The sequence below is a fragment of the Hemiscyllium ocellatum genome, chromosome 10 (genome assembly GCF_020745735.1).
Source record: "Hemiscyllium ocellatum isolate sHemOce1 chromosome 10, sHemOce1.pat.X.cur, whole genome shotgun sequence".
Taxonomy (NCBI): Eukaryota; Metazoa; Chordata; class Chondrichthyes; order Orectolobiformes; family Hemiscylliidae; genus Hemiscyllium; species Hemiscyllium ocellatum.
Window position 1 is genome coordinate 21620063 of NC_083410.1, and position 21120 is coordinate 21641182.

The window sequence follows — 21120 nt, forward strand, 5'->3', positions numbered from 1 at the left end:
CCCAAGTTAAGTTATAATTGATATGAGTTATTGCTGGCTGTATCAAAATAAATGGCAAATTTCTATAATCTGAAATAGGTCAGCTGTTCATTGCGAGCTTCTTTGCATATTTAGCTCACAACTTATGTGGAAATATGTGAACTGAGATTATAATAAAAACAATTTTCATTATCAGGTTGAGAATCAGAAGGTTTTTGAGGAAGGTTTTTGTCAGTTGGTACCTTTTGAAGAGAGCTTTTTTTTTGTTTTTATGAGGGAGAGTTAACAACCTTTAAAGAAGGATACAAGATGGCCGTGGTATAGAGTGGAAGGAGTTTCACGATAGAACAATCAAAACATGAACTTTAAATAGAGTAGCATGATGTGATGAACAAACAATTTTCATCTGGAAATTGTTATGCTTTGGTTGAATACATATAATAAAAATAATTTCCTCTAGTATTTGATGTTAAACCTGCCTGGGCTCATTCTTACATTATATGGAGCCATATAGTATATGTATATCTGTAAAATATGAATATATATTGTTTATATATATTCAAATTACAGAATTCTTTGGAGGGCAGAAGGAGATATTGCAATCTTTCATTTCCATGCTGTTTGCCACAGAAATGAAATCCAGTTACCACTACTGCACTTTCTTGCAGTTTATTTCTTTTCAAGCATTTATCCATTTCCTTTTCAAACCAAGATTTCTTGCTTTTTAAGCAATGGAGACAAATTCAAAACGATCCCACAATCCATCCCAGATCACAGCCAGGAAATTCTCTGCAGTTCCCTTGGGTTCATTTGTCAATTACGTTAAATGTGTGCCCTCTGTTTGCCAACCTCTCTGCCAGTGCAAAGCGATTTCTTGTCATTTAATGTATCAAAAAGCCTTAAGAATTTGAATTTCTCTGTTAAGTCTCCCCTGAACTGTGCTGTTCTCAGGTTAACAATTCAGTTTCTCTGGACTTGCAACATAATTTCACTTTGAATTCTGATTAATGGATTTAATTATCAAATCTTAAAACACTCAGACCATGGTGGCTCAGTGGTTAGCACTGCTGCCTCGGGTTCAATTCCCGCCTCTGGTGGCTGTCTGTGTGGATTTTGCACATTCTCCTCGTGTCTGAGTGGGTTTCCTCCGAGTGCTCCAGTTTCCTCCCATAGTCCAAAGATGTGCAGATTAGGTGAATTGGCCATGCTAAATTACCCGTAGTGTTAGGTGCATTAGTCAGGGGTGAATGTAGGGGAATGGGTCTGGGTGGGTTGCTCTTTGGAGGGTCGGTGTGGACTTGTTGGGCTGAAGGGCCTGTTTCCACACTGTAAGGAATCTAATCTAATCTAATCACTACACCAGTTAATTGTATGCAGGTGTGAATTTACTTAAAGTAGAAGTGCTAAATTTCGAACTATATTCTTATCCTCATCATTTTAACGGAACAGGATTAAGATTTTACATATGCAAGTTGACAATGGGAATTTCTAAGGGTTGCTTTTCCAGATGTGCAGTCTGTTACAATATCACCATCACCTCATTACCATTCCACCTCAACTACCAGAAATGCAAATTCAATTATCTCAAAGAACACTTAAGTAACTACCTAACAAACAAATCAAGTGACAGAGGTTATATGCTGGAGAAATTGGGAAATCACCCAAGAAGCAAGTGACTGAAAGCCAGAGTTTAATAACAAATGTGGTGACAGATTTAGTGACATTCTGGCAAGCAAACAAAACATACAAATTAGGAGAATAGTTTGCTAGTTGGCCCCTCCAGCCCTAGCTGATCTGATTGCGCCTTGACTCCACATTCCCACCAACCTGTAAAAACCATAAATTGTGTGCTAATATAAAACAAAGAACTGCAGATGCTGGAGATAAAAACAAACAAATCAGTTCTGAAGGAGGATCACTGAACTTGAAATATTAATTCAGTTTGCTCTTCACAGATACTTCCAGACATGTTGGGTTTGTCCAGCAATTTCTGTTTTCGTTTGTTCCCTAAATTGTGTAGCTCGGATCCACAGCCCAAAGCTGTACACTGTGACAGCAAGTTTATTGATTAATGAACTGACTAATTTTGCTGTGCTAGTGACTAATACCTTCCCCTCCTGAGACAAAAGGAAGTTTTATTATCTTTCCGATGATATCCTTATGAAAGGTAATTTCTTCGACTATTCTTTTTCTGTATTTATTAATTTGGTTTGTTTTTGTACTTTTGCAGTAATTGTACATCCAATTGTTTTAACTTATTACATGTGGTAAGCACTTGCAAGTCAACACAAGTAAGAATATTCAAGTAAAACAATTGTTAATCCTCTGGATCTGAAACTGTATTGGGGTAAATGAACATAACATTGTAATGCCACAGCAGGTTCTGCCTATATATGGACGCGATTGTTAAACAATTGAGGACAATACATCAGAAAAGTAGGAAGCTGTAATATGAACAAATGTTCATTGTGGCTCATATATTCTTGCTCTCAGCTCCTTGTGAGGCAGGTAAACTGTTCTCAGGAATGGTCTAGTTGCTGGGTTTTTCTGTTGTATAGGTTTGGGTTTTTGGTTTTTGAATTTGAGACGTAAAATAGGGCTCGGTGTCTCAAGCAGACTGAAAGTCTGAATTGTTCACCAGAATTTCACCTATTGCATGACCAAATACATATCAACTATTGAAACTCTGCCATTTAATCTCTTGCTTCTTTCAACATTTTCCAACAGCATAGAACATCCTCTGCCAGGTTTGAGGCTAAAACATAATTCTCCAAAATAGTTGTAACCGTGGTGAACATATAAAACTTCTTTCTGATTTTCCAATGGTGGGAATCGTAGCATATTTTTAAATTAAATGAAAAAGAACTTGCAAATTCTATATATTTGAAGTAAAAACTCAATTTACTAGAAGTATACAGCTGCAGATGTAAAGAGGAAGTGTATTGAAACTTTTAGGTTGTGGAAAGTTCTTTATAATTTCCTGCTTAAAATGCTGGGTACTCCACTTACATGGACATACACACTTATACAGTATGTTCACACAGGTTCAATCACAAAGCAGCTACAAAATGGCTGGGAAAAGATAATAATCCACAAAGACAAAAGCAAAGAAATACAAAACTAAGGAGTTGTGTTTACAAAAATAAGTAATATTGATGGAAACTATAGTTATACGTGAGGTATGCAAGAGAATGATTCATGGTGATTTAAATGCTAGTGCCACTGGTTCTACAAACAGCAAGTCTGGTGGGTCTGCAACAAAAAGGCTCTGGCCTATAATTTCCACACCAGAGGTTGTTCTTTGGAGTTAAAATAACCGTCAGCTTCAAATAAGGTTGCTACTAACATGACTCCAATCACAACTTCCGGTTGACCATCCATAAGAGGAGGGGACCTCTCAGTTTGAGAGTTTCTTTGTCCCAGCTTGGGGACCATAGAAGGTCTATCCATTGGGTTTGTGGAAACCCAAATGTGAGCACATATCTGGGCTTTGGCCTTGATCGCTGAAAGATTGGCTGAAAGACTTCTTTGTCCCACCGCTCTTTCTAAGGGCCCTCCCACTGTAGTAAACCAAGGAGTTGGAAACAGTGTAACACCCCTGAGATGGTATGGATGACATGAAATTAATATTGTAAATACTGAGGCACCTCAGAGTGCTACATATGAGAAACCAATCTGTTTTGTACTTGGTATAATGTTAAAGTCGAACTGTTATTTACAAAAGTATATTTTTAGAAACAAAAAGGTTCCTGAAGGAGAAGATTTGGATACCCTCACCCTCTCCTAATCCCTACAATGGGCCGCTGAAGCTGTCCAGTCGCCTGTCTATCTGGCAGTGTCCAATACTCATCTCTGGTATGAGCACCCATCACAAAAATATGAAAGAAGGGAACTTCCTTCAAGAGTGGCTATTGGTGGCTAGGGGACGGTCAGTAGAGAAATTCTGCTTCTGATAATCCCAGATATTACCCTTCAATATTTGCATTTATCACTGGGCCAGAACACCTTTAACTTAGTGCTCAGTAGGAGTGGAATTTGCTTTCAAAACTAAAAATGAATCTGGAAACTATTCATTGCCGTTACCGTATCAACAATTAACAACAGTAACCCGAGCTATGTCAATATGTTACACATACCATACCTTGTATCCTGTCATAATGACATATGGAATGCTACAACTTTCTTGACGTATACCATTTGAATTCACACCAGTTTGTTGACTGTTGAGCTTATAAAACCCCACCCTCGGAGAGGTGGAGGTTTCAGTTTGATTTTACTTTTAATAGCAACACCTTCACGACATGACGTTCTCTGACAAGTTATTGCTATGGAGATGATTGAACTGAGTTAATTAGATTAGCAATACCAAAGAAAACTGAGATGAAAGAAAAGCAATGTGATGCACTGACATGTCAGTTTGCTAATATCATGCTGTAAGTCTGGCAGACGTTGTTTCAAGGAAAGTCAGATATTTACTGGGCATTGGGGACAAACTTAGCTCAAACCAAACTAGAGAAATTGTATTTGTAGCACTTTTGGGCGGATTTGGTGATACTGAATTACCTAACATCATTATTTTAGTATCAGTGTTGACCAGATAGGCTAACAGAGACAGTTAATTAACACCAATCCGGAAGTCTCGGCTAGTGCAATCATAATTTTGATCAATTGGTTCCAATGGTGCTTCATAACTTGGACATCAATGCGTCTTTAATAGGTCAATTAGGGTGCAGTTTCTGTATTACTACAGTCAATGTGTTTATTGATAGAGTTCCGGTTGGAATGCCTGCTTCTAGGAATTCTTGTGCGTGTCTCTGTTTGGCTTGTCCTAGGATGGATGTGTTGTCCCAGTTGAAGTGGTGTCCTTCCCCATCTGTATGTAAAGATACTAGTGAGAGTGGGTCATGTCGTTTTGTGGCTAATTGATGTGGCTAGTTGATCCTTACATACGGATGAGAAAGAACACCACTTCGACTGGGACAACACATCTATCCTAGAACAAGCCAAACAGAGATACGCATGAGAATTCCTAAAAGCATGGCATTCAAAATAGAAATCTTATTGACAAACATATTAAATTTGATCCCATTTACCACCCCCTGAGAAAAAGAACAGGAAATAACATCACCATAGAAAACGATGTCACCACAAGAAATTATATCACCAACCCTAGGAAATTTAAACATATAAATAGAAAGCGGGCTACACCACCAGTGCTTCATTCGGAGGCTCACTGAGGATGTTATCTAGTATGGTGGCAAAACGTCTGAAAATGAACTTTCCAGCTCAGCAAGCAAACGTACATCCTGAATCCTTTCAAGTTTCACAACATCCTTCCGATAGGAAGGATGTCAGAATTGCGCACAATATTCCAAAAGTGGCCTAATCAATGTCCTGTACAGCCACAACATGACCTCTCAACTCCTATACTCAATGCACTGATCAATAAAGGCAAACATAACAAATGCCTTCTTGACTATCTTATCTACCTGCGACTCTACTTTCAAGGAACTATGAACCTGCACTCCAAGGTCTCTTTGTTCAGCAACACTCTCTAGGAACTTACTGTTAAGTGTATAAGTCCTGCAAAGATTTGGTTTTTCCAAAATGCAGCATCTTACATTTATCTAAATTAAACTCCATCTGCCACTCCTCAATCCGTTGGCCCATATGATCAAGATCCTGTTACTCTGAGGTTACCTTCTTCACTGTCCACTACACATTGAATCTTGATGTCATCTGCAAACTGACTAACTGTACCTCTTATGTTCACATCCAAATCATTTATATAAATGACAAAAAGTAATGGGCCCAGCATCGATCTTTGTGACACTCTACTGGTCACAGGCGGTTAGTCTGTAAAGCAACTCTCCACCACCACCCAATGTCTTTTACCTTTTGAGTCAGTTCTGTATTGACATGGCTAGTTCTCCTTATATTGGATGAGATCTAACCTTGCTAACCAGTCTCCCATGAGGAGCCATGTTAAACGCCTTACTGAAGTCCATATAGATCACGTCCATCGCTCTGCCCTCATCAATTCTCTTTGTTACTTCTTCCATTACACTCTCAACACACCTAATCGAATAATCTTTTCAAGTCCTAGGCCCCACTCAAAACCTCAAGCCCTCTGAACAGAGGAAATTGAATTGAGGATTCAAAGTCTAGCTTCAGTGATGGTGACCATGAAACTATCTTTAATTGTCATAAAAACACATTTGATTCACTTATTTTCTTCAGGGAAGGTAAGTTGGTATCCTTATTCAGTCTGACTTACACATGACTCCAGGCCGAGGCAATGTGGTCAACTCTTAACTGTCTTCTGAAATTTCCAAGCAAGCCAAAGACAACTAGGGATGGACAACAAAATGCTGGCCTTGCCAGTGATAGCCATGTCCCATGGAAGAATTAGAAAACTTTTATCCTACTACTTCCCCTCCACCAATAGAGACTAATCAATGAGTAACTGAGGAGAAGAACCATTGAGCTCTACATGAGTTTCTTCAAAACTATTTCAGCTTTCACCTTGCTACTGTCTTCCTGCAAAGGTTTCTAAAACTTCCACCTTCTGAATGATCTCTTAAAACATCAAATTCCATCTGCTCCTCAACGTTCTCCACTATCATTGTAAACTTTATGCATGTTGAAGTGATACTTCTTATAAAGTCCAATTTGTTACTTATAGGGCAGTGAAATATTTTGAAAAGAATATGATTATATTTTCATTTTCAATCGATAATTATTACCAAAACCCATCTTTTCTGAAATCGTTATCCATCTAAGTTAATTGGCAGCAAGCCACTGAGAACGTAAGTAGTATCGTGGTGCCTCCTAGTGGAGCATGAAATATTACATTGTTCCCAGGGAACTTATAGTCAGAGAATCTTCCTTTTGAATCCTCTATTCAGGGATAACATCACATTCTCATTACTGAGAATAAACCAATTGGCTTGGATCTTACCTCAGATCATAAGATCACAGAGTAGCTTTAGATATATTTATCTAGTTGGTACAGCTGTGCAATCTTAACTTCTGTATCCTTTAATTTTCTCTCTCTTTCTCTCTCTCTCTCTCTGTCAGAGATTTTCTCGAGGCTCTGAAAGTGGACCAGTTATTGAAGTAATTGTGACCTTGCCTGCTGATGGTTGGAGAGAAACTCACTGAAATCTGACACTTATTTTTTCTGTAGTAAACCTACTAGAAACTCATTCCAACATCCCATTGTATCTTGCTGGGAGAATTTAAGACTTCAATTAAGAGGGTGGGATGGTGGCTCAGTGGTTAGCACTGCTGTCTAACAGTGCCAGGGGCCTGGGTTTGATTCCAGCCTTGGGTGACTGTCTGTGTGGAGTTTGCACATTCTGCATGGGTTTCCTCCCACAATCCAAAGATGTGCAAATTAGGTGAATTGACCATGCTAAATTGCCCATAATGTTCAGGGATAAATGTACTAGTGCATTAGTCAGGGGTAAATGTAGAGGAATGGGTCTGGGTGAGTTGCTCTTTGGAGGGTGGGTGTTAAGCTGAAGGCCTGTTTCCATGTTGTTGGGATTCGATGATATTAAGGGTTCAACTAAATATTCCCAGGGAAAGAGGATTAGATGGCAGACAATTAAAAATCACTTGAAGAATTGTGACCTATAGGGCTACAGACCAACAGTTAGAAAGAGCGAGGCTGGTTAACTCTTACTTTGGCTGCAAGAACGTGACAGTCTGAAAGACCTTCTGTTGCCATAGACTTTCTCTACTTCTAAATTCCTATGTGAATCGTGCTGTAACAAACTGAGAGACATAGTTTACTTTTTATTAATTCATGGCTCGTGGGTGTCACTGGCCATTTCTTGTCCATAACTGATTGCCCAGAGGGAAGTTAAGAGTCAATTATGTTGCTGTGGGCCTGGTGCCACATGTAGGTGAGACCAGGTAAGGGCAACAGCTTTCTCCCCTAAAGGATATCAGTGAATGGATCATTGAAACATGGAATGATTCTAGGTACATGGATAGGAAAGACTTCAAGGGATATGGGCCAACAGCAATCGAATTGGACCAGTACAAATTAAGAAACCTGATCATCATGGACAAGTTGGGCCAAAAGGCTTGTTTCTGTGCAGTATACCTCTATAACCAGATGGGTTTGTCCCCAACAATCAACACCAGTTTCATGCTCATCATTGGATTCTTAATTCCAGACTTACATTGAATTCAAATTCCTCCACCTGCCATGTTGAACCCAATCCCCAGAACGTTGCCTGGGTCTCTGGATTAATAGTCTAGCAATAGTAGCACTAAATATTGCATCACACTAATGATGTAAATGAAAGCAGATGACATGACTTAAACAGTGGAAGCAAAAGCAAGGGACGTGGCCAGAAATTGGAAGAAGACTCAATCCATCAGTGACAAACTTTCTGCAAAAACATCTTTTGTTATGTCAATTAAAAATGTTTATAAGCTTTGGACATGAGATATTCCCAATTGGTGATAGGTATTGTCTAGGCTCATTGGCAAGGAAAATGGTGCTCTTGACAAAGAGGGTGAGATTTCAAGACAGAATCAAATAAAGTGTAGTGTTATTATTATAGAATGTAACAAACTTTCACTTTGTTTCTCTGCCTGCAGGGATTTCCACTAGAAGAGCAGTGACTGAGGAGACAAAATGGTGGGTACTGATTTTCACAAAACAACCAATTTTGTATGCATGTATAGTAGATTGAAAATTCTGATACTTTCAATGTTTCACCCTTCTCCGATATTATATTGATAGCAAAGTCTCTGGTTTATAAATTCACTGACCTATTAATGTTAGAAATGTATTTTCATACCAATAAGCTTCATGTTTGCAGGTTGTAGTGAGATAATTCTCCAAGATGTTTTTTTGACAGCACCTCCACCACCTAGAAGGACAAGGTTAGTGTCAGAAAGGGAATATAGCACTTTCATGTTCCAGTTTGAGTATTGTGCCATACTGCCTTCAATGCTCCTTTGTTGTCACAGGGTATAAATCTACTCGGAAGCAATTAGAACATTAACTTACCCAGCCAAAATGTGAACATCAATTGGCTGGAAGCAACCACCAATTTCACTCTTTACATTATTGTCAGACTGTTGGAATGGAAAGATGGAAATGAGAGCAGGCATCTTGTCGAGAGTTTTCATCCATAATATCCCAATCTTGCACTCACTGACTTTGTGAATTAGGAAAAACACTTCCCTTTCAATGTAACATAGTAAAAAGCTTTAGAATTAAATCTATCTATTTAATCAAAATCTACAGATGAATTCTAGGCTATGTAAAGAACCTTCCAAGCTCACAGGTGTGATTTTTCTTCTGAAACCAGAACTTCGGCTTTAACAAAACGATGGGAGTTACTCTCCCAGGGAACATTGGGGCTTTGTCGGAAGAACTTACCCTCACCGATACAAATGATGGAAATGTCATTATTGAGGATATTCAAAAAGACTCTCCAGTTGCCAGAGCTGGCACTTTGAAAAAAGGTAACCATTCCATTCTTTTTAATGTGGAGTGATAAATATTAAATACCAGAACTGATACAACCGAAAATCAAAACATGTTATTAGCATGGACAAAACAGTTACAACTCTCTGACTTAGAAATTTGTTGGCACCAGGCTTGTTTTTCAACCATGTAAAGATTACCTAAGTGCCCAATCCAGCTGGCAGTGATGTTGCATGTATTTCCTTCTCCATATACAACATTATTGTTACTTTGTGTGCAACCCATTAACCCTGGCATCTTTAGGAATTAGAATGGCTTCCATTCCCTCAATATACGGCTTATATGCATGTTTGTGGAGGTGACCACTCAACCCATGTTGGGCAGAATAGCTTCCACACTCTATGGAGGCCATGACAGAAATTCAAGCTGTACTCCAAGGTTGGAGCCAAGTTATTACAAGTTGGTTGGCTGATGATCAAGTGCACCTTGACTTTCTTTATGTACATCCACTAACCTTATACAATGGCCTAAGTCCTCAAAGTCAGCATGTATGTCCTGTGAGGCAGAGTTAGTGCATTATCTTGTCCTCTAGTGAGCTGACACGTGCGGTATCCCATTCCCTTGCCTGAGCTCCTGTCACATGTATCACTCATCAGTGTAGATCCTTCCTCAAGCCAAGGAAAAGTAGAGAAAATGTCATCAACCCTGAATGACTACATGCCCCCGTCTTTGCCAGAGATGGTTTCTGTGAACCACAGCAACAATATGAAGCCAATTAAAATTGTTAATCAGCAATTACCAGGCATTTTGTGAGGGAATGGAATTTTCCCATGGTGCATAGGAGTGTCTACAGGAGCCCAGTGCACAGTGGAAGGTAGGACTACTTGAATATAATATGCAATCAGAACTTCGAAGACACAAAATGGCACGGCCAAGGTTATCTATAGGGAGAGGCTTTCAAAACCTTATCCTTGAAGACTGCTTTCTCAGATAGTGTTACCTGGTGAGAACAAAAAATGTTGGAAAGCACAACGGGTCAAGCCGCACCTGTGGAGAGAGTGCAAGCTAACATTTTAAGTCAAGATGACACTTCATCAGAGCTGATGTGAAGTGCGATGTGAAAAGCTGCCTTGTAACTCAATGTCTGCTCCAGTTGTTTCACACCTTTGTTAATTTTTTTCACAACAAGAAGTGTTATCACACAACCAGTTTTTACCACCACCACAGCACCTGTACAAATCTTCACCTGCACCATTAAATCACCTGTATTTCCAAATTGTTCAATTTCAGTGCTGAGCCTATTATGGGTGATATAATAACACCAACAGTGAGGTAAAGGTAGGAAGAGCAGGAGAGGGCTAAATCAAAGTGGAGTTGGATGGAAAATCTCTCCATTTTATCTGAACTCTCTCTCATCCTATTCAACTCAGCAGCCATCTCCCTTCAGGCATAGTGAAGGCTACAAATCACCCACATTCAATTGAGTGTGCTTAATTGCATGGTCATTTCCTTATCTCATTTGCCCATTACCAGTTGGATGTTGGAGCTGATAACACCCTCTCAATAGGCTGCATCTTCAGAGATTGTACCTGCTGTCACACTGCAAAAACAATCAAGTTCATGACCTGAAAATTATCTTGCCACCCAGAAAAACATCTTAACATGCAAAAAATTCAGTCTGATCTGACTCACATTCACTGCCTAGATATCCTGCAATGCAACCCCCAGAGGACCTAAGTGTCTTATCTGGAACTCTGAGAAATCTTTTCCAGTACGGGAAATTTCCTGCTGTCTACAGCCAGAGTACATTACCTTGAAAAAGGTGCTGATTTTTGTCCACTAGTTTGATTTTCTGGCCTACATATAATTGTAACCAATGAATGGCATTTATAACAAAACACAGAGGATGTTGGAGAAAATCAGCAAGTCTGGCAGCATCTATGGAAAGAGAAACAGAGTTAATGTTTTGGGTCCAGTGTGAATTTTTCAGAGGATTCTGAAATCCCGTTGGTACTAGCAAAATAAGTTACAGATATTGGTGAAAGAACTGACTAAAGAGTCTTGACAAGGAATATGTAGAGAGAGTGTTTCCTCTTATGGGAGAAACTAGAATTAGGGCTGTCTTAAAAGTCGGGAATTGCCCATTTAAAACAGACGAGGCAATTATTTTTTCCAAGGGTTGTGAGTCTGTGGAAATCTCTTTTTTTTGAAAGGTAGTGAAAGCAGAGCCTTTGACTATTTTAAAGACAGATTCATGTTAAACAAGAGTGAAAGGTTTTTGGGGTAGGCAAGAATGCAGATTAGAAATTACAATCAAATCAGCCAGGATCTCATTGAATGGTGAAGCAGACGAGATAGACTGACTGGCCTATCTCTTTTCCTGTATCTTCGAGGGAAACAAGAATGCAGATTTGAGGCTCCTGTCAGATCAGCCTTGATCTTATTGAACGTTGAGTAGGCTCAAGGGGCTGAATAGCCTGCTTCTGCCTCTTTATGTTCATGTGATAAATTCACTTAAGACTCTTAAGGTTATAGCCTGTGAAAATATAAATTATGAATGGTGTAAAATGGGTTGCTGATTCACTATCTTTCATTTTTACACTGTTGCACCAAGTCAAAACCTGCCTCTTAATTCCATGACAGCTTATCTTCAATTTCATTTAAGCCTGAGGTACTGCCCTAGATATTACAGAATTCAGAGGTATTAATCTGTCTGAACCATTCCCCTGACCTCTAGTCAGCATTGCCACACTGGAATCAATTTGCCTGGAGGCCTTACATACAACAGAATGTTTGCAGATGTTCCTGGAGCTGCCAGGTGCGTCAAGAATTACTGTATTACTGTGAATTATTCTCTGAAGGGTGTTCTACTCTATTATATTGGAGTCAATCCCAGCTGACTGCTGCATATCTTCTGAGAGTCTGCTACATGTTTCCGCATGTGCCAGCATGCTTATTTTCATGGCAGGATGGCTGAGACTTCAGTCTCTAGAGAACTGACATCTCCTAAATTTCTGTCCAGCAACATCAGGCTTCACTTCGTTGCCTTAACCAAGATTTGCTTCTCAGCAGCACTACTGAGTTGCCTCAAATGTATTTCACTGGGACAGTGAGTGGAAGAGACAGGAAATGAATGAGGGGTCGATGAGTGACCATCAGCATTGCTAGTGGTTGAAGTAGTTGGAATTTTGAAGCAGTTTTGAAGAACCATACTGGACTCAAAATATTTGTTTTGTTACTCTTTGCAGATGCTGCCTGACCTGCTGAGTTTCTCATTTGTTGCTTGAATTTCAGGTTCCAGGATCAACCTTATTTTTCTTTGCTTGGAGTGTTTTTCTGTTCATCTTGTTCTTGAATGCTGAATCTTGGCTCATAACTTGTGGGAAGACTAAGGCAGATACAAAGTTTCCACTCAGTCTCTCACTGTTACTTTTTATTGCCTTTACTTTTGTAACAATAACAAGTTACAATACAGGTATACAGATTGACACTTCAAACTCACTGTGTTCATAAGGCCCCCACTTATAAAACTAAGTTGCAAGGGTGGAGTATGTGTGAAAGGTAACCATCATCCATTTTTATTGTTATCCAGGCTGTGCCTCCCATAGCTCTCTGTTCCCAGTTTTGCAATAATCCCTTTCTGCAGCAGGAAGGTGATGGTCTACTGGTATTATCATTGGACTATTAATCCAGAAACTCAGCTAATGTCCTGCGCACCTGGATTTGAAACCCACCAGATGGTGGAATTTAAATTCAATTGTAAAAAAAAAGTCTGAAATTAAGAATCTACTGAAGACCATCAAACCACTGTTGATTGTCAGAAAAACCTTTAGGGAAGGAAATATGCCATCCTCACCTGTCTGGCCTACATGTGACTCCAGCAGTGTGGTTGACTCAAGTCTCAAGAAAGAAATTGAACAGGACAGACCACCCAGCACAGGAATAGACAATGGCAGAAACAGCCCTGTCAATCCTGAAAAATCCTCTTTACTAACTTCTGGGGGCGAGTGCTAAAATTGGGAGAGTTGTCCCACAGTCTAGACTGATGCAAGTCAAACTTATGGTACAGAAGAAAGTGAAGTCTTCAGATGCTGGAGATCAGAGCTGAAAATGTGTTGCTGGAAAAGCGCAGCAGGTCAGGCAGCATCCAAGGAACAGGAAATTCGACGTTTCAGGCATAAGCCCTTCATCAGGAAGGGCTTATGCCCGAAACGTCGAATTTCCAAACTTATGGGACAGACAATGTCACAGGCACTACCATCCCTGGATATGTTCTGTCCCATTGGCAGGAGTGACCCAGCAGAGGTGGCAGTACAGTGCTATATAGAGAGTTGTCTTCAGATCCTTAATATTAACTCTGGACTCCATGAAATCTCATGGGCAAGGAAACCTCCTGTTGATTTCTGCATACCATGCTCACTTAGCTGATGAATCATTACTCCTCCATGTTGAACAACACTTGGAGAAAGCTCTGAGGATGGTAGGGTGCAAAATGTACTGGGTGGGGGATTTCAGTGTCCTCCACCAAGAGTGGCTTACAAGCAACACTACTGTTTGAGCTGGTCAGGTCTAAAGGACATAGCTGCTCGATTGGGTCTGCAGCAGGTGGGGAGGGAACCACCATGAGGGTAAAACTTCCATGATCTTATTCTTACCAATCTGCAGGCTTCATTGGTAAGGTAAAAGTGACCATAGCACAGTCCAGACAAATCCCACCTTAATATTGGGAATACCCTCCATTGTGGTATGTGATAGACAGGACACAATGACAACCAACAGATCAGACCTCAGCTCTGCAGTCCTGCCACATCCAGTCGTGAATGGTGGTGGATAATTAAAGCACTTATTAGAGGAGGAAGAGGGTCCATAAATATCCCCAGCCTCGATGTTGAAAGTACATAAGATAAGGTTGAAGCATTCTCAGCAATCTTCAGCCAGAATTGTCAGTGGTCCTCAGCATTACAGATACCAGTCTTCAGCCAATTCAATTCACTCCTCGTGATATCAAGAAATGGTTGAAGGCACTGGATATCTCAAAGGTTATGAAGTAAAAAATCACAACACCAGGTTATAGTCCAACAGGTTTAATTGGAAGCATACTAGCTTTCGGAGTGACGCTGCTTCATCAGGTGATAGTAGAGGGCTCAATCCTAACACACAGAATTTATAGCAAAAATTTACAGTGTGATGTAACTGAAATTATACATTGAAAAATTAATTGTCTGTTAAGCCTTTCATCTGTTAGAATACAATAATAGTTTCACTTCTTTCATGTGTAAATCACAAAACCTTTTTTTTAAAAAGTTGCATTCTTGGGTTAGCTGTTAACAATGGTGATAGCTAGACAATATGTTGAAGGTGTTGTGTGTGAAGGTGGCGTCAAAGGTTATGGGTCTTGACAAACACTCCAGCAATAGTACTGAAGACTTGTGCTCAAGAACTTGCCACTCCCCTAGACAAGCTGTTCCAATACAATTACAATACTGGCATCTAACCAATGAAATGAAAAATTATCCAGGTAATTTCTGTGCACAAAAAGCAGGACAAATCCAACTCAGTTAATTAATGCCCCATGGGTCTTCTCTCTATCATTAGTAAAGTGATAGAAAATGTCATCAACAGAGCTATTAGACAGCACCTGCTCAACAGTAATCTGCCCAGTGACATCCAGTTTGGGTTGCATCAGGTTCTCTCACCTCCTGACCTGATTACAGCCTTGGTGCAAACATGGACAAAAGAGTTGAATTCCAGAGATGAAGTTAGAGTGACAGTCCTTGGCATTAAGGCTGAATTTGACAGAGTATTTCATCAAGGAGCCCTCGGAGTTTCGGGGGCAAACTCTCCACTAGTTGGAGACGTACCTAGCATATAGGAAGATGGGCATTGTTGTTGGAGGTCAGTCACCTCAGCTTCAGGACCTTACTACAAAGTTCCTCAGGGTAGCATCCTAAGCTCAACCAATTGCAACTGCTTCATCAATGACCTTCCCTTATCATAAAGTCAGACATTGGGATGTTCGCTGATGATTGCACAATGTTCAGCAACATTCAAATGCAACAAGATCTGGATAATATCCAGACTTGGGCTGACAAGTGACAAGTAATAGTCACACCACACAAATGCCAGGCAATGACCATCATCCTGATGAAGGGTTTTTGCCTGAAACATCGATTTCGATGCACTTTGGATGCTGCCTGAACTGCTGTGCTCTTCCAGCACCACTAATCCAGAATCTGGTTTCCAGCATCTGCAGTCATTGTTTTTACATCATCAATAAGAGACAACCTAATCACCACTCATTAATGTTCCATAGAATACTATGTTAGTGAATCCCTAAAGTGTGGAAGCTGGCCATTCAGCCCAATAAGTCCACACTGACCATCTGAAGAATAACCCCCTCAGACCCACACCCCCTCCCCTACTCTATAGCCCTGCATTTCCCATAACTAATGCACCTAACCTGCACATCGTGAACACTATGGGCAATTTGGCATGGCCAATTCACCTAACTTACATATCTTTGGACTGTGGGAGGAAACCCATACAGACACAGGGAGAATATGCAAATTCCACAAAGACAGCCACCCTAGACTGGAATCAAACCCACATCCTTGGTGCTGTGAGACAGCAGTGCTAACCAGTGAGTCACCGTGTCACCCAGTGTTACCATCACTGAATTCTCAAGATCCTCAGAGTTATCATTGGGCCAGAAACTCAGTGGGACTCATTATATAAACACAATGGCTACAAGAGTAAGTCAGAGGTTAGGAACACTGTGGCGAATCATCATCATCTGACTCCTCAAAGTCTCTCCATGATCTGCAAGGCACAAGTCAGGAGTGAGGTGTACTACTCCCCACTTACCTGGATGAGTGCAACTCCAACAACACTCAAGAAGCTTGGCATCATTCAGAACAAAGCAGCCCACTTGATTGACACCAAATCCACAAGTGACCAGTGCTCCATCACGAATGCTCAAGAGCAACAGTATGCACTATGAACAAGATGCACTGAAGAAATTCACTAAAAATTCTCAGACAGCCTCTTTTAAACCCATGACTGTGGGGATTCTATGACTGATTGATTGACCTCTTCCATCTAGAAGTATAAAGGCAACAGATACATGGAAACAATACTTTTTGCAAGTTTCCCACCAAGCCACTCACCATTCTCACTTGGAAATGTATTCACTAGGTCAAATTCTGCGAACTCCGTTCCTCAGGGCATTGTGAGTCAACCCTCCAGCATGCGGACTGCTGTAGTTCAAGAAGACAGCGCACCATTACCTTCTCAAGGGCAACTAGGGATAGTCAATAAAATGCCTGCAGCCAGCGATGCCCACATCCATGAACGAATTTTAAAAAATGCTTGGCATCAACCTGCTCACAGGACCTCCCCTGCTCTCCGACTCTCTCTGGCTTGCTGACTCACTTCTGCTTCTTGACACCTTGCCTCTTGCCAACTCTGTCCTGCTTGCTCTTGGTCACCAATTCACCTTTGTTCCCCATTTCTGTCACTTGCTGGTTTCGACCCATTCCTTTTACTTCCCATTCCCCATACTCATATTCACTACATCCCTCCTGTTTGGTGTTTCTCTTACTCACCACATCCCTTTTCAAACCTCCCATACACGGTTTCTCTTCGTGGTCCTCCCATTCAAACCTCCTCTAATTCCCTTAATTACCCCCTTCCTCTCAGAGAGCGTGGTAAGTAGGAAGAGTTAGCTTATCCCTTCCATTTTTAAAGTTATTTTGTTTTACAAACACTTTCATTGACAAATACAGCTATATGAATGTATTTCATTTTACTGGTTTAATGCTTAATTGTTTTCTCCAATGAGAAAGGTCCATTTAGAATGTTGCAATGCTTTTAGATACTTTGTAATTATCATGCTCAGAGATGATATTATATATCTCCTGATGCATATGATGACATTGTTTATGTGTATTTGTTGAACAAATTTTATTGCAGCAGATTTTATTCTCTGGAAAAATGTGGTACATTTTAATATAGTACAAATAACTTTAAAACTTATCTTTGTCTATCTTACCTTTATCTTGTCTTGTAGGTGATCAATTGAATGCAGTAACAATACATTTTGACAATCTAACCAGTGAAGAAGTTAGCAAAATACTGAAATATTCGGAACAATACAAAACAAGCTTAAAACTAAATGCAAAAGAAGAACTCAGGAGCCCAGATTTCAGACTGTCCAGTCCTGACATGGTAAAAAAAAATTATTGGTTTATCTAGCTACTTTCAATGAAACAAATAAACTTTCTGGCCATTGCTTGAGATTTCACATTTACTAGTACTGATCATCCTAATTGTTAATTACCTTCATTTTGCTGACCCTCCCTGTCCCTGACTCTCCCTCTCACCAAATATCCCATGCACTGACCTACTTTCCCTCCCACCAACCCTTTATGTCCTCAACTCCTGCTCTCACTAACCCTCCCAGTCCCCAGCCATCTCTCTCACCAAACTTCCCAGTTGCAGGCCCAACCTGTATCTTGCTAATCGTTTTCACATGCCTGACCCTCCCTTTCATTGAATGTCCCAGTCCCTGAATCTTCCTGTATGTGACCCTCCCTCTCACTGAACATCATTGCTCTCTCCCCCTCCACCCCTGTCCCTGATCATCCTAGTCACTGGCTGACCTTTGCTACCACTGACCTTCCTTCTAACCTCCTTTCTGTTTGCCCACCTTCTTGTTGTCTCTCTATTTTGAGGTTTACCTTTATGACCTTGAACTCAAAAGTTTCTCTCACTCCAAAGTTGCTCATCCTGTCTCTTGCTGCTAATCTCCCAGGCCTTCAATTACAACAAGGGAAATGGATGCAGCAAGTGGGAAAGTTGGCCAACAAACGGGAGGGCTGGCAAGCAATGTGAGGATCTGCAACTGGCAAGATTGGAAACCAGGAGGGTTGGGGCCTTGATGAGTTGCATGGGGATTAAGAGATTGGCCAACAAACAGGAAGTTAGCTAGAAACTGGATGATTAGGGAAGCAAAAAGTGCAACGAGCAAGAGATTTGGTAAGCACATTGTGGTGAGGGCTGTGGAGTAGGAAAGGCAATGATTGGGAAGATTGATAAATGTGGAAAGTGGTGTATGGACAGGTACAAACAGAGTAAGCCTTTTGTATTTTTCAATGAATTTTATTTTATAAATTATATCTTTTACAAATATAGGAATTTAACTACATTCCATCTTATAATGTTTTCAACATATATTTTTAAATTTTTTCAAATAAACTCTTCATTTTGTAAACATTCTTTGTGCTGCAAACACCAACATTCTGGCAGAGAATATAATATACAAGAAATCATCAGTTCCATGGAGCTGTTACGTTTAGCTGTTCCAAAATATTAGCAATTCTGCCTAGAAAGAGGGATGGACTTAGTTGCAAGGTTTTCAATAGGTCACTCAGGACAGTTCAAGGGCTATTGAAAAGTAGTTCAAAGTTTACAGGCAGTTGATAAAGTCAGCGAAGATGAGAAAGAGAGAGAAAAAGTAAAAGTAGGTACTGCTATTTAAGCTATACTTGCAGGAAAATAACTGAATTTGCATAGGTTCTGCTGAAGGTACTTAGTGAGAAATCCCGAGAGAAGTTGGATATCCCTGTGTTGTTTGGACTCAAGCAGAAGTTTTAGGAGCTGGTAGGCAGCTAGCAGTTGGAGTTGGGGCTCCAAATAGTCCCAGGCGCAATGGAAACTCAGAATAAGCTGACTGCCAGCTGAAAGTGTGTGTGTGTGTTGGGGGGGGGGGAGTTGAAAAGCACACAAGTAATATTTGCTTAATGCAACTGAATTCATATCAGATCTCAGGGAAGAAAAGCATTCTAGCTTGGTGAAGTTAATGTTGATAAAAACCTAGAATTATGACTGTGAGTAAGTATTGGAGTGCAGTTTCCAAAGTGCAGGGCAAGGAAAGGAAGATTATTAAAATAATAGTAAATAAAAGCAAATTACTGTGGATGCTGGAATCTAAAGCTAAATGAGAAAATGCTGGAAAATCTCAGCAGGTCTGGCAGCATCTGTAAGGAGAGAAAAGAGCTGATGTTTTGAGTCTAACTGACCCTTTGTCAAAGCTGGTTATTGTTGAAAACAGGCACAGTCAGTATGGTGGCTTATTACAGAACAGCTCATTACAGGGTGTTTCAAGATGAGCAAAAGTTAAGATCTGAATCCCTTGTGAAGTTCACTGAAATTTGACAGAACACCATGTCATTAATGTTTGAGAATTGCTGAGCCATTTGGACAACTCAATATATTTGCCATTTGAGGTGTAGTTTCGGGTATTTGACCATAATCCAGGTTTACTACACATTAGTTCTGGGTGTTAGCATTCAAGTTATATAAGTATTGTAGATTGTATTATTGTTGTAACCTTGTGGTAGTAACATTTATTGTTATTTGTTCAAGATCATAGAATCCTGTGGCTTTATTCTCTTAGTAAGTTCCTTAGATCTCAGAACTTGACTACTTAAACTTACAGGTCCTTAGGCAGAATGTAACAAATTTGCTGTCTGGTCCAGGATTATAACCCTGAGGAGAAAGGCCATGTAGGTCCTAGCTATAGTTTTTACATTGGTTGTGTGGGAAAAATCTGATTCACGTAACGTTGTTTCACTTAAGTTATACTTTTAAAGAACACAACTATAATGTTAAGTAAGGACATTCCTCTATATTCAAGGCTGAATCACTGAATCAGTCAAAGTTTTGTCTCTCAAGGAGTCAAGGTTTATGAGGTGTAGGCAGGAAAGTGGAATTAATACCACAATTGGATCAGCTATGATCTTACTGCATGGTGCAGCAGGCTGAGTGGCCCACTCCTGCTCCTATTTCTTATGATCTTCTTAATTAAACATTTATGCCATTTATAAGTCAAAATCAATTGAGCATACATACTTTACAAATTACGTTCTTCTTTGCAGGGTTCTGGTGATCAAGCTTACTTAAAGCTGTACAACAGCAAGATTAAGCCACATCTTAAGCTAGCAAAACCAAACCTGAGTGTTGGAAGCCTAAATGGAGAAGTCAATGTAAAAAATAAAACATCTTTTGGAATAAAAGAGCCCAAGATATATTCTCCTGATATTGACATGAAGCTAAAGGCAACAGAAGGTAAAATTTATACTTTAATCTTCACATTGAATTCACTGTTTGTGATTTCCACATTAATGGCATAAATAAGGATAAAGTTACCACAGTGCAGTTTAACCTGAGGGTCACAGTGCCTCAGATGAGGGAAGAGATTGACAACCCTTCAAGGTAATCTCAGCCAGTGTAGGAATTGAACTCATGCTATTGTTGATGCTTGACATTGATAAACCAGCTGGCCACTCAAGTGAGCTAACTGACCACCAACCAACTGGCTTAAATATGAAACTGATGAAGCCAGTGCACACATGACATTTCCTTTATAATATAAACTTAACAGCTGACTAAGGGTATGGTACGGGCATTGTGGTTATGTCACTGGACTCATAATTCAGAGGTCTGGACATAAAAAAATCAAATTTCACCATTACAATTAGGGAGTTTAAATTTAATTAAATAAATTTGGGGAAAAGGCCATTATTAGTAATACAGATCATGAAACAAGCAAATTTTCATTAAAAATATCATTGGATAACATCTTTTAGAATCCCTACAGTGTGGAAGCAGGCCATTCCACACCG

At 40.0% G+C, this 21120-nt stretch overlaps 1 protein-coding gene across 2 annotated transcripts in view; it reads left to right on the forward strand.

Annotated features, from left to right (window-relative positions):
- si:ch211-125o16.4 (neuroblast differentiation-associated protein AHNAK) overlaps nucleotides 1-21120 on the forward strand; it is a 50332-nt gene that overhangs the window by 16864 nt on the left and 12348 nt on the right. For both annotated transcript variants that reach the window (XM_060831333.1, XM_060831334.1), the window contains exons 2-5: nucleotides 8599-8638; nucleotides 9318-9474; nucleotides 17505-17662; nucleotides 20374-20563. In XM_060831333.1, the coding sequence (XP_060687316.1) occupies nucleotides 8636-8638; nucleotides 9318-9474; nucleotides 17505-17662; nucleotides 20374-20563 (508 nt within the window). In that variant the 5' untranslated portion in view covers nucleotides 8599-8635. The remainder of the gene's footprint in view (nucleotides 1-8598; nucleotides 8639-9317; nucleotides 9475-17504; nucleotides 17663-20373; nucleotides 20564-21120) is intronic.